The sequence below is a fragment of the Petaurus breviceps genome, unplaced genomic scaffold (assembly GCF_028583685.1).
Source record: "Petaurus breviceps papuanus isolate PSGF00001 unplaced genomic scaffold, PetGlider_PUasm1.0 138, whole genome shotgun sequence".
Classification (NCBI taxonomy): domain Eukaryota; kingdom Metazoa; phylum Chordata; class Mammalia; order Diprotodontia; family Petauridae; genus Petaurus; species Petaurus breviceps.
The window spans coordinates 13,543,342-13,558,241 of record NW_027185694.1 but is presented as its reverse complement, the minus strand read 5'-3'; the positions used below and the strand labels follow the sequence as shown (position 1 = coordinate 13,558,241).

General features: G+C 37.4%; 1 protein-coding gene across 6 annotated transcripts in view; it reads right to left on the bottom strand.

Annotated features, from left to right (window-relative positions):
• Positions 1-7,098: 7,098 nt before the first annotated feature.
• MSANTD3 (Myb/SANT DNA binding domain containing 3) overlaps positions 7,099-14,900 on the bottom strand; it is a 37,318-nt gene continuing 29,516 nt past the window's right edge. For all 6 annotated transcript variants that reach the window (XM_069105917.1, XM_069105931.1, XM_069105924.1 and 3 more), the window contains one exon: positions 7,099-7,892. In XM_069105917.1, the coding sequence (XP_068962018.1) occupies positions 7,483-7,892 (410 nt within the window). In that variant the 3' untranslated portion in view covers positions 7,099-7,482. The remainder of the gene's footprint in view (positions 7,893-14,900) is intronic.

Sequence of the window (14,900 nt, the reverse complement as noted above, 5' to 3'; positions counted from 1 at the left end):
CTAAGTGCTTCTCAAGTCAAACAGTCTACCAGCTTCAGTCACCCCAATGGGGAAAGGGGGGAAGGGTATGTTATCACACAAAGCTATGTTGAGTTTTTTTTAAAAAAGTGGGCAAATCAGTAATGCCAGGAATATGTAATAGCAGGGAAAATGAACACAGAAAGACTTTTAAGACCAGGAGTGAATGTTAGCATTACAACAATGTCACATACTTTAGAATTCTTTTTATTATAAAAATGTTTTACCACCATTAACTGATTAATTTTAACAACATTTGTGGGAGGTAGATAAACATCACACCAATTTCACTAATGGAAAAACCAAAGCAGAGAAAAATTAGAAAAATTCAAGTGCACTCTTCATGGCAAAGTAAGAATGAATTTGCAGCCATCATTAATCCCATTATTCCCTCCTGGTTTCCAACAGCTGTTGGATTTTGCCAACATAAAAATTGGCACAATACAGCAGGAACCCATTTACTTGGCTCTTCCAAGGGTCACGTTCAGCCCATCCATACCAAATGTAAGAATATTCAGTCTCAATTTAAGCATTCCACAACTCCCTTCACACACACACACACACACACACACACACACACACACACACACCACACTCACACACAGTAATTTGACTCTTATGATGTGGGAGAATTGAGGCCCATGTTGAGCAAGGGAAAACAGTGCCTAGCTAGAGATTTGGGGAAATGAAGTAAAGAAGGGGAAACCATATGAAAAAAATGGAGAGAGAAGACATGGGAACAAATGGGGGAGATGTAAAGGGAGGTGAGAAGCCAAGAAGGAAAATAGGATGCTCATCCAGGAATGAGCCATAGAAGAAACCAAGGAAATTCAAGAGGTCCAGTGAGATATAATTATGTTATATGCTTTGACATTGAGGCTTCCAAAATGTTATGAAATACAGTACTGTGACAAGTATCATTCTTCCCTAAGACATTGGAATGCAAGGTAGAAGTACCTCATTATATTTCTTAGAGGGAGAAAAAATGTCAGTGTTATAGGTACAAAGGGAGAGAGAGATGACTGGCAGGAGACTGACAAATTGGTGCCAATGAAAATGCACATCCTCTTCTTTTCCAGGGTTGTGAATTTTTTGCATACCAAGCCTCGTTTCTCCCCAACCTCTGCCCATTGTTCACTGTCAGACAATATGTTTACCATTCTCCCTACAGAGGGTCTTCAATGTGAAATATAATTCACTTGCCTTTCCCAAAGAGATCAAAGGAAAAGGAACCCATATTCACAAAATTATTTATAGCAGTTCATTTTGTGGTGACAAAGAATTGGAAATCAAGGAGATACTCATCAATTTGGGCATGACTGAACAAGTTGTATCATATGATTGTGATGAAGTACTATTGTGCTGTAGGAAATGACAGTGTGATTTCAGAAAAACATGGCAGGATATATATGAACTGATTCAAAGTGAAGTGAGAACTAGGAGATGATTGTGCACAGTAATAGCAATGTTGTAATGATGATCAATTGTGAAAAATTGAGCTGGTCTGATCAATACAATGATCCAAGACAATTCCAAAGGATTCATCATGAAAAAATGCTATCCACCTCTAGAGAGAAAACTAATGAACTCTCAAGTACAAATCTGAAGTATAATTTTCTCACTTTATTTTTCTTGCTTTTTAAAAAATGTGGCTAGTGTGGAAATGTTTTACATTAAAAAATTCATTTGCCTTCCCCAAACACTGCCTTCAAAATTCATTTTTATTTTTAAAATTTTTTTTTTGTTTTTTTGCTTTTTGGAGGGGGGAAGAGAGGGCAGCTGGAGTTAAGTGACTTTCCCAAGGTCACACGGCTAGTTTTGTGTTAAGTGTCTGAGGCCAGATTTGAACTCAGGTCCTCCTGACTCCAGGGCTGGTGCTGTATTCATGGCACCACCCAGCTGCTCCTACGGTTTTTTTTAAATGCAAGAGGAAACATTCCATTTTGTAAACTCTCTGAATAATAGAGAAAGTGGTGTTTTGTACATTCATTCCATCTCAAATTCCCTAAGACCAAAGCTCCTTTATAGAAAGATGTTTTTAAAATATCACCATTTCATAATTTGTGGAGTCTTAGCTGCTTGGACACAGCCCTCAGTCAGTGGTGGTGATGTTGTTGTCTCAGGTGATGGGAGTATAGGTGAAGAATTTAAAGGTGGCCATAGCTAAAGATGTAAGCAGCATCAGAGGATGGTGATAAGGTAATGAAATGATCTCAGCAGCAAAGGCAGAGAGGACCACAGCTGAGGTAACAGGGTGGAAATGGAGTAATAAGAAAAGGGGGAAGTGGATGGGGAAGCAGCAGTATTGTAGGGTTCCTGGAAGGACTGGGGTCTAAGAGTGCACACCTGTGTCTCCTGTGTTATCTCCTATTCGTGGCATCACTTTTCTCTAATTTACCCAGACCTGAAACTTCAGAATAATCTGTGTCTCTTCCCTCTTGCTTACTCACTCCCCATCTCTAAATCTGGCCCTCTCTTCTCTGCAATGTCTCTCCTGTACTATTGCTCATTCCCTTCTCTCCACTGCCATGGCCCTAGTGCAGGTCCTAATTACCTATTCCCTGGATCACTGCAAGAATCTAAAAACCAGTCTCTCTGCCATTAGTCTCTCCCCACTCCAGTACATTCCATAAATCACTGCAAGATGAATCTTTATAAAACACTCTGTTGCTCATGTCAACTCCCAGCTCAAAGAAATTCAATGACTCCCTCCTGCTTACTGAAAAAAAAAAAAGGCCAGATTCTTCAGCCTGCCATTCCAGGTATTCCATAATCTGGCCTTACCCACCCAGTCATTTCACACTAATCTCCCTTATATCACTTTATCATCCCTTCTTACCTCATCAGTAAAGTTGCCTGGGGTTATGCTATCTAGTTCTAATGCCAGTCTTAAATTTCCATGCACACAAATAAGCATACACAAATATACCATATTGTCCTGAAAACAAAAGCTGAGAAAACTCATCCAGGGGAGGGTGTGCTTCTCTTTAGCAACAGAAAGAAAGAAAGAAAGAAAGAAAGAAAGAAAGAAAGAAAGAAAGAAAGAAAGAAAGAAAGAAAGAAAGAAAGAAAGAAAGAAAGAAAGAAAGAAAGAAAGAAAGAAAGAAGAAAGGAAGAAAGAAAGAAAGAAAGAAAGAAAGAAAGAAAGAAAGAAAGAAAGGAAGGAAGGAAGAGAAAGGAAGGAAGAAAGAAAGGAAGGAAGGAAAGAAGGAAGGAAGAAAGAAAGAAAGAAAGAAAGAAAGAAAGAAAGAAAGAAAGAAAGGAAGGAAGGAAGGAAAGGAGGAAGGGAGGAGGAAGGAAAGAAAGAAAGAAAGAAGAAAGGAAGAGAAAGAAAGAAAGAAAGAAAGGAAGAAAGAAAGGAAGGAAGGAAGGAAGGAAAGAAGGAAGGAAGGAAGAAGGAAAGAAAGAAAGAAGGAAAGAAGGAAAGAAGGAAGAAAGGAAGAGAAAAAAGAAAGGAAGGAAGAAAGAAAAGAAATCCATATTGCTTTCATTTTTATTATTTTGAGTACAGTGTGAAAACAAGCAGTGGCTTTGAAATCACAGGACTTTGGCTAAAATCCCACTTCTACTGTTTACTACCTCTGTTACCTATGGGGCAGCTAGGTGGTGAAGTAGATAAGAGTGCTGGGGCTGGAGTCAGGAAGACCTGAGTTCAAATCCATCCTGAGACACTTACTGGCTATGTGACCCTGGGTAACTGACTTAACCCTGTTTGCCTCAGTTTCCTGTTCTGTAAAATGAGCCGGAGGGTGGCTAGGTGGTGCAGTGAATAGAGCACTGCCCCTGGAGTCAGGAGGACCTGAGTTCAAATCCAGCCTCAGATACTTAACACTTACTAGCTGTGTGACCTTGGGCAAGTCACTTAACCCCAACTGCCTTGCCTTTCCCTCTCCAAAAAGCAAAAAAAAAAAAAAAAAAGAGCCAGAGAAGGAAAGGGCAAAGCACCCCAGTCTCTTTTGACAAGAAAATGCCAGATGGGGTCACAAAGAGTTGGACATGACTGAAATGACCAAACAATAAAAATGTGACCTTCAGTAGATCACATAATCTCTCTGGACCTTTTGTCTTCACCTATAAAATGAATGAAAATGAATTAGGTGGTCTCTAAGGTCCCTTCCAACTCTGAAACTGTGATATAATCTCTTTCCCAAGAGCAGAGAATGTTACAGATGGAAGGGGCCTTAGAGGTCATGAAATCCAATTTCCCTAATTTTACAGATGAGAAAATTAAGGAATTGAGAGTTAAGTGACATACCCAATGTCACATAGCTAGAAGCAAGATTTGAATTCAAAATAAAATGACATTTTGACTTTATTCTTGACTTTATTCACTGTACCACCTAGCTGTCATTTAGTCCAACCCTTTCCTCTATAGATGAAAAAACTGAACCAGAAAGGGGAAGGCATTTGCCCAGGGTCATACTAATACCCAGTGATGGAGCTGGGTCTGGAATCATGTCTTCTGAATTCCAGTGTTATTTCTACCATATTGTGCCATTTTCAATAAATCTAGACCTTGAGGAGATCCACAGGGAATTGGGGGAGGATTTAGAGCTATGTTATTTAGAGAGAAGGCAGGGACCCAAGGAAATTGGAGAATAAGGGACAGGTTGTTAGGAAATGAATGATGGACTGTACATGTATAACCTATATCAAATTGTTTGCCTGCTCAATGAGGGAGGGAGGGAGAGAAGGGGAGAGGGGAGGAGGAGAGAGGGGGGAGGGAGAGAGAAATAGGGGGGGGAGAGAGAGAATTTGGAACTCAGAATTTTAAAAAAACTAATGGTAAAGATTGTTTTTGCATGTAATGGGTTGGGGAGAAATATTAAATCCTTTTTTAAAAGAAAGCAAGTGATGCATTCAAAACTCAGAAGGTGTTGGTGCCTCAGGTGTTTAGAAATACAGTCCTTTTGCTTGGTGTATACAACCCTTTCTGCGTATACATTGTTTTAGGATATTCTTGCTACTGATGCTCAAAACAAAATAGGTCTCTGTTCTCCAGAAGCTAAGCATTATAACAACTTACATTTATATCTTTTGAGGTTGCCAAGTTCTTTCCCCACAACAACCCTGTGAGGTAGGTGATACAGGCATTATTATCCTTGTTTTATAGTTGAGGAAACAGAGGCTCATAAAGGTTAAGTGACTTTCCCAGGGTCACATAGCCAGTGCGTGTCTGAAGTGGACTCAAACCCAGGCTTCCTAACCCCAAATCCAGCACTCTCCTCATGGTGTCCATATACAGTGTATTCCATTCATTATTCTGATTCCTTATCTCATTACATATGACTTTGGGAAATTTTGCCTTGGGAAATTCATGAACTACCTTAGAATTTATAATAATAATAATAGCTCACATTTACTTGATGTTCCACAGTTTACAAAGCATTCTTCCTCACAACCACCCTGTGAGGTAGATAGTACAACCATTATTATCCCCATTTTACAGATGAGGAAACTGAGGCTCAGAGGGGTCATAGGATCATAGTTTTAGAGCTAGAAGGAACCTTAAGAGGTTATCGAGTCCAACCCCCTCATTCTATATATGAGAAAATTGAGGCCCATGTGTGGAGTGACATGCTGAAGGTCATACAGCTAGTAAGTAAGTAGAATGGAAACTCAGATCTGATTGACAGTGCGATGTTTTAATAACTGGATTTTGCCATCTCTTACAGTATTGATCACCTTGCTTATCCTAACTTTTTCTTCTCCAAATTGTCATTTTATGCTCAGGAAGCACTTCTCAAAGTTTCTGTTCAATCAGTCCATGCTGGTAAGATAGGCTGGTGATGGAAACCAACCGGCTCCCTGCTCTCTAAGTGTATGATCTGATCACATGACTATAAGCTAGCACCTTTGGCATGGCTGGTGAATGGGCCTTCTTTGGGTGCGATTGGAAGCCCAAAAGAAAAGGAGATCAGCCTCTTAATACTATAGAAGTAGGTAGAAAATCCAGAGAAAAGAGGGGAGCCCTTGGGAACACTGCTAGGAAGGCAGTACCTTCTTAAAATATATAAGGTGTGATTATAAAGTAATAAGACAATGTAACAAATGTGCTCAAATGTATACATCCAAGTGAAAGCCTTCCTTCCTCCTGGTCACCCTGGAGGCCATACACTTTATTCAGTGATATGAACTACCTTTGCTCAGAACAGTTTTGGAATTTGAACTTCTCTTTGGGAATACCTTTCCAAGATAACTCTGTCTCTGTCTGTCTGTCTCTCTCTTTCTTGAACACACACACACACACACACACACACACCCTCATTTCTCTCTCTTTCCATCCTTCCCATCCCTCCCTTGACTGTCTTTCAGTCTCTGTCTCTCTCAATAAACTCTCCATTATCCAAAATTTATCTCACAGTTATTATGCTTACAAAATCCTGGCTCTCTCTGGAAGACACCTGGCCTCTTCTAGTTGCTCTTTCTTGTCTCCTGAAACACATGGCCAGAAGAACTCAGATTTCAGGTCCTAGACCTATAGCTAGAAAGGATCTGAGGCCATCTAATACAACTTTATTTTATAATTGAGGAAACTGATTCTAAGAAGGATAAGTGATAACACTTGAATCCAAGATCATACCATTAGTAAACATCAGAGGCAAGATTTGAACCCAACTGCTCTGGTTCCAGAGCTAGCATTTTTTTTCCACCTCTCTACACTGTCTACTTGGCATACTCCTTGGCCTCCCCTCCCTCCCCATTGCCATTTCAAGATCTTCCATCTGCCTCCATTACTCTGCAGACTCTCAGGTTTGTTCCATCATTTATGACTCTGGACCAAGAGCCTTGTTTTGTGTTTTGTTTTTGTATCATTCTTTCCCAAGCACTAGGTTGGGTTCCAGATGATTTCTAATATAAAAAAAAATCATATTCACCTCAAAAGAATAAAAATGGAAGAGATGTTTTAAAAAGACCGTGCTACAACTCTGAAGATAATTCTACATGAAGAGATCCAGATGTGCTCAGAGCAATGGTAGGATCACAAGACCAAGTATTTGGCCTCCCAAGAAGGATCCCTTTGAAGTGAACAATCCTCATTTGAATGTACAAAATAATCCAAATGATAATAATAAATGGTCACATTATAAATACCTTGTATTTGATTAAAAAAACAACAGCCAAAAAACAAACCCACAGAGTTCTTGTATGAATCCTAATTAAAGACAACATCACGTTCAGAATGATCACACTTATAGCTATAATGTTCAAAATCCAAAATCGCCTCTTTCTTCATCCTTAGTAGAGGTGATTATAGATAAAGGAGTCAGAAAGGGGGCAAGTCATGTGTGTGTTACCTGAATGTATTCTCATAAAAGTCACTACTTTCCCTTTGATTCAGACACTTAACTGGTCTCATTCCAAATTTGACAAGTCTCAGATTCACAGATTGATCTCACACACCCTTTTTTTCCAAACACCTTAGTTAAATGTGAATTCACATGTGTGTTCATTCTCCATCCTCTATGGTGAGTTGGGGAAGGGCCTGTTAAATGATGACACAGGCCACTCCTTGGTAAAAGTTTGCAGTTTTCTCTCCCAAAACATCTTCTTTTTGTTGAGAACTTCCATTTTCATCCTGTGTTCCTCTTCTGCCATTTCACATTCTCTTTCGATCTGCTGGATTTTGGCCACATGAACTTCATTCATCTGGATCAACTGCAGCTGCAAAATGGACATTTGCTGATGGTGCTCTTCTTCATGCATCTTTTTTAAAGCACTTTCCTGAGAGGCTCTGCTCCGGTAGTTTTTATTGGTTGTTATTCTGACCGCTGAACATGAAGGTTCAGGTTGAGAGGTCCCTTCACAAACTGGGAAATGAATTAGTTCCTTCTCCTCCTCACATAGTTCTCGATTTGAAACGGGAAAAGGTTCTGAAAGACAGGAGCAGAAAACAGACATTCAAGGGTTGCTCTCCCATATCAACAGGCTATAAATGCAGAGGCCAGATTGGGAAAAGCAATACCAAAATGCCCTGGGAGAGGAGCAGGACAAAGTGAATGGGAAGGAACAGATGATGGCAATTTCGAGCCACAACAACCAGATAAAATGGATTTACATAGTCTTTGCTTCCAGATATCGAAAGCAATTTTGCCAGGAAGAAAAAAGTATTTTCTCCGTAGGATAAAGTTTGGGGTTTGTTTTTTGTGAGTGTAAGTCAGGTCTAGAACTGAAGTTCTAGAGTAGGAACACCCTTCATTGATACAACTCAGTAACTTGTCTATAATTTATAGTTTTCCCTAAGACACTAAAAAGTTAAGTAGTTTACCCATGGTGACAGGACGTGTCAGAGACAAGATTTGTACTCGAGTCTTCCTATGGCCAAGGCCAGGTCTTGTATCCACTACACTACAATTCATCTTAAATTTTTAACAACTACAACCACAACAACATAACTAAGATCTATACAGAACTTTAAAGATTGCAAAGCACTTTATGTGTGATCTCTTTATATTCTCACAGCATTTCTGTAAGGTAAATGTAATTATCATCCCCATTTTACAGATGAGGTAACTAAAGGTGAGCCGTAGAGTGCCTCACAGAACTAGGAAGTGTCTAAGGTGAGGATGCCAACTCCGGTCTTCTGGAATCCAGGTTCACTGCTCTATCCATTATGCCACCTAGTGGTCAGTGTAAGATACATTCATTCTTTCAATCTGTTAACTAGACAGTCATTTTCTCAATGAAGTAATGAAGCAACCTTGATGGCCTAGAAAAGTTAATACGCATTACAAACATGCCTAATAATAGCATTTCTAAGAATACGTTGCTTTGAGATCATGAATTATATTACATTGATATTTGTGAGCATAAAGTCCTGGTGAGAAGGAAGGGGGTGTAGGCAAAAATTTTTTTCCCATTTTTCAAGCAAAATACAAAGAAATAACATATTCAAGGTAACACAAGAAGTCAATAGGAGAGAGGGGTCTTCTTTCAAGTTCCTAATTCCCAGTATATTGAGCTATATCCAGTCTAAGCCTAAATCATCAATAGATGATATAAAACACACAGTCCAGTCATTCTTTCACTACATGGTGGCAAAAAGATCAGAGTACCCTCTATATTTAAAATAAAAAGGGGGAAGGGAAGAATACAGCTCTTGTCATGTATTTATCACTAAGGAAATAGTAATGGGTTAGGTCAAAATTTTAAAATTACAATTAAACCAAGATACCACACCATATATCACAATAAGCTTCAAACAGATACATGACCTAGATATAACAGGTCCATCAAAAACAATTTAGAAGAGGATAGAGGAAGAAAATTTTTACAATAATGGATAAAAGGAAAAAGTCATGACTAGACAAGGGACAGAGAGGATTACAGAAGATAAAAAGGGTCAAATCTGATTACATAAAATTGAAAATGTTTTTGCACAAACAAAATCAATGAGATTAAAGTGAGAAGAGAAGCTGTTAACTAGGGGAAAAAAATCTTTACAGAGTTTCTCCAAAAACAGTCATATCTAAGACAGAGGGCAACTAGGGGGTGCCATAGTACATAGAGTGCCAGGGCTAAAGTTAGGAAGATTCTTCTTTTTTTTTTTTTTTGGAGGGCAATTGGTTGTTAAGTGACTTGCCCAAGGTCACACGGCTAGTTTTTGTGTTAAGTGTCTGAGGCCGGATTTGAACTCAGGTCCTCCTGATTCCAGGGCCAATGCTCTACTCACTGCACCACCTAGCCACCCCAGGAAGATTCTTCTTCCTGAATTAGAATCTGATCTCAGACATTTACTAGCTGTCTGACTCTAAGCATTTCACTTAACCCTGTCTGCCTTAGTTTCCTCCTCTACAAAATGAGCTGGAGAAAGAAATGTCAAACCAGATCAGTATCTCTGCTAAGAAAACCCTAAATGGGGTCATGAAGAGTTGACACTACTGAAGATGACTCAACAACAACATCTAAGATAGAACTGATTAAAATATGTAAATATATGTATATATATAAAGTATAATCAAAACAAATCCCTTATGAATACATATGTAATATAAAATATAAAAATGTATTCCCCCAATAAGTGGTCAAAGGATGTGAACAGGTAATTAGTTCTCAAAGGAAGATACCCAACATAATCAACATTCTTAAGGAGAAAAAAAATGCTCCAAATCACTAAGACCTTGTAGACTATCTCTATCAAGTCATTGCCCTGGCGCCTCTACTCTTTGCAAATTGTTGTTGTTGATCACTGACATCATGAGAATGATACAGTCTTGGGAAGGGTTGAGAGGTCACAAGAAAGACCAGTTCCTCCATACCCTCCTCAGACACAGTAAGCACTTTGCAAATCTTAAAGCACTATATAAATTCTAATCTGATTCAATGTGGTTTCTATCCCCACACCAGAAAAGGGCAACATACACACTTACCCACACAGAAAAGCTATCCTTATAAAGCTAGTTGCAATAATCCTATAAGAAATCTTAGCAAACATTAAGAGTTATTCCCTGAGACCAATGAAAAGTAGACATGACACAAAGTTATCAATGTATCATATTAAGTATAAAAAAGAAAAATTCCCATAATTATTTTAGTAGATAAGATCGTATCTATTACCATTTTTAAAATAGGTAGGAATAATTTTTATCAATACAGCAAAAAGATCATATTTAAAACCAAGAATTAAAATCATACTGCCTAGAAAATTCCATTTTAAAAATAAGAACAAGGTCTCCTGCAACTAATACCTACTTAATACAGTAAAGAAATGTTGATCACCATTATCAGAAGTGAAATAGAAATTTTATAAATGTAGAAAGTAGAAAATAAAAATTTCATATTATATAGACATCAATATAAACTTAGAAAATCTAAGAGGATAACTTAAAATGTCAAATTCACAATGCACTCGCATTCTGTGTCATATATAATGATTAAGTTTGTCTCTAGGAAGAAATAAAAAACTGCACCTCCTTCCATTCTTTGCAGAATAGGGAGGACAGTGGGTGTGGAACCTTATACATGTCAGATTCACTTGATATGTTGGGACAGCATTGCTGAACTGCCTTCTGTTTTATTCTTTGTTAGGAAGGATAGTGAGGGATGGATGGAATATATTTGAAAATGAAGGTGATGTAAAAACAAGAGATATCACTTAAGAAAATTTTAATAAGCAGCAAGGTTGTGATATATAATTAAAAATCAACTGTATTCCAATATTCTAACAGCACCTAGATAGAAAATGTAATGGAAAAAATAAATTGGGTGATAGAAAAGATTTAATACTTAGTTATTAAATTCAGTAGTAAGTTATTTATGTAAATAGAAACATTAAATTCCAGTGGGAGCACTAAAAGAAAGGATTATTAAATGGAGGACTTACTTTATTATACCTGGGAAGACTAAATTAATGGAGATTTAATGCAATATCAATTTAAGTCCCTGTGGGAAATTTCAAAGAATATGAAAAATTGATAGTGAAAATTATCTAGAAGGAGTAAGAACACTAAGGAATTTAAAAAGGAAATAATTATGTGCTTGCCCTACCAGACTTCTTAATCTTAAGAGTTGCTTAAAATTATTCTATTGCCTCTAAGATAAAAAAGCAAACTCATCAGCCTAGAATTTAAGACCCTCTACAATCTGTCCGCAACTTACATTTCCAATCTTATTTCACAGTTTTCCCCTTTCATTATTGTCTGATGACATCTCAATTTAATCAGCCAATTCATTGATGATACCTTTTGACTTTGTTCCTAGAATCTGACAAGCATGCCATCTATGCCAGTATTTATGTTGGCATCTAGGTGGCACAGTAATAGAGTTTTGGGCTTGGCTTCTGGAAGCTCTGAGTTCAAATATGACCTCAGATGTTTGCTTCCTCTCTGTGTGATTCCAGGAAAACCATTTAACCTGTCTGCCTCAGTTTCCCCAACTATAAAATAGGGATAATAGCATCTAACTCATAGGGTTGCTGTGAGGAACAAAGGAGATAATATAGGGTGGTACTTAGCTAGAGACCTCTTTATAGGTTGATATCAACCATAGAGAAGGCTTGTTTCCATACTTTATAACATATGCAATAAATTGCAGATGGGCCAAAGAAAAACCTTTTTAAAAATTCTTTCTAAAAGGTAAACAGAAACATCTAGTATTTATATAACACCTTAAGGTTTGCATAGTACTATACAAATATCATCTCATCTGATCCTCACAACATCTGATCCTTACCTGGGAGGTAAGTGCTGTTATTATTTCCATTTTACAGATGGGGAAACTGAGGCAGGCAAAGGCTAAGTGATTTGCCCAGGGTCACACAGCTAGTAAGTGTTTCAAGTCACATATGAACTCAGGTCTTCCTGCTTCCAGGTCCAGTGCTCTATCTCCTATATCCCTTAGCTGCCTATTTTATCCCAGCTTAAGGGGGAAAGATAAATTCATGACTACTAAAAATATGGAGGATGTCAGATAAGACATATTTGAATGGATACTTCTTCCATACTTTGATTTATGATTATGCTTACTCTCTAAGTCAGTGCACATCACAATCTCATTTTAGCTTTGTAACCAGTTTTCAGGATTTACCCTGGTCAAAAAAAATTCAGCACTAAGTAATGTCTCTCTTTTTCTTTAAATTTGGCTAGATTAGTGGTGAGATGATGGATTCTTGGTCCATTTGCCAAGTCCATTCTATTAGCATTTCTAACTTTTCCAGAAGTTTCTCCCTATTGATGGGAAGATAAGGTTACCTCCATTCCAGGGTGATGTATCAGAGCTGCACTTCAGTTATTTTAATTTATACAAAGAAAAATATGGGAAAATAGGAAACATATATATGATCAAAATACTAATGATCTCTTGGTTTTACTTAACAGTTTGTTATAAGGGATATTTTAAGGCTAAGGTTGGGGCTTGAGTGGGAGGAGTATATCGGCAAATGAGTTTAATATAACAAAGCCCAAGTAGTTTTTTTAAGTACCAATAAGGGGTGGCTAGGTGGCGCAGTGAATAGAGCACCGGCTCTGGAGTCAGGAGGACCTGAATTCAAATCCAGCCTCATACACTTAACACACAAAAAACTAGCCGTGTGACCTTGGGCAAGTCACTTAACCCCAAAACCCCAATTGCCCCTCCAAAAAGCAAAAAAAAAAAAAAGTACCAATTAAAGGTGACTGTCCAGACACATAAAGTGATATGCCTAATGTTGCCAATTCCATTTGCTAAGTGGTCAAAGAAAATACCCTTTCTGGCAGAGAGGTGATGGTCTAGAGGTACTGAATGAGACATATAAATTAAGATAAGAAAAATAAGTGGATTTGATTTGTGTAACCATGCTCATTTGCTATAAAGAGAGAGCTTTTATTTTTGGTGGGGATTAGGAATTGGGGGAAATGGCAAATTGGTGATAGAGATATTATAAAAAGGAAGAAAAGAAAAGAATAACAATGAATGATTAAAAAATAAAGAGAAGAAAGAAGTTCAGAAGGTGCCAGATAAGAAGGGCCATATTGGTTCTACCATATAAAATTTTAAATATAGAAAATCACACCCATGTAACTATTAAAAATAAATAAATGAAACCTAATATTGGTGAGATATTGTTGAAAGTCATTAATATAAGTTCAGTCTTAGCTCCTAGCATATAGTGCTTTGCAAACAACAGATTATAATAAACATTTGTTGGATTGATTCCACAAGAACATGTGTTCCAAGTTCTAAATAACTGACCTACAAGTAGCTTTAATTAAAAAAAAAAACACAGTACCTAAATTGAGGGTTTCCAAAACTATATATAAATATTTTCTTACATTATCCTAAAGAGGAAGGCATCTCTGCATAGTCATTTTTTTTGCCTGTAACTTATCTACAGGTATTTTATTTTTTAAATTTTTTCTTATTTATTTTATTTTTTAAATTAATTTTTAGTTTTCAACATTCACTTCCACAAAATTTTAAGCTCCAAATTTTCTCCCCATCTCTCCCCTCCCCTCACCCCCAAATGGCATGTTATTTGATATAGGCTCTCATTTACATTCATATTGAACCTATTTTCACATTAGTCTTGTTGTAAAGGAGAATTAGAACCAATGGGAGAAACCACAAGAAGGAAGAAACAAACCAAAAAAGAAGAAAAAAGAGAGAGAGAGCAAGCAAATAATATGCTTCAATCTGCATTCAGACTCCATAGTCCTTTTTCTGGATGTGGATAGCATTTTCCATCATGAGTCCTTTGGAGTTCTCTTGGATCATTGCATTGCTAAGAAGAGATAAGTCTATCAAAGTTAGTCATCACATATTGAGGTAGTTACTGTGTACAGTATTCTCCTGGTTCTGCTCACTTAACTCAGCATCAGTTCATTCAAGTCTTTTCATGTTTTTCTGAAGTCTGCCTACTCGTCATTTCTTATGGCACAATAGCATTCCATTACATTCATATATCACAACTTGTTCATCCATTCCCCAGCTGATGGGCATCCCCTCAATTTCCAATTCTTGGCCACCACAAAAAGAGCTGCTATAAACATTTTTGTACATGTAGGTCCTTTTCCCATTTTTATGGTATTTTGGGGATATAGACCTAGAAGTAGTATTTCTGAGTCAAAGGGTATGCACATTTTTATATAGCCCTTTGGACATACTTCCAAATTGCTTTCCAGAATGGTTGGGTCAGTTCACAACTCTACCAACAATGCATTAGTGTTGCAATTTTCCCACATCTTCTCCAGCATTTATAATTTTCCTGTTTTGTCATGTTAGCCAATCTGATAGGTGTGATATGATACCTCAGAATTGTTTTGATTTGCATTTCTCTAATTCTCTATTTCTCTAATCAATAGCTATATCCTTTGACCATTTACCAATTGGGGAGTGACTTGTATTCTTATAAATTTGACTCAGTTCTCTATATATTTTAGGAATGAGGCCTTTATCAAAGATACTGG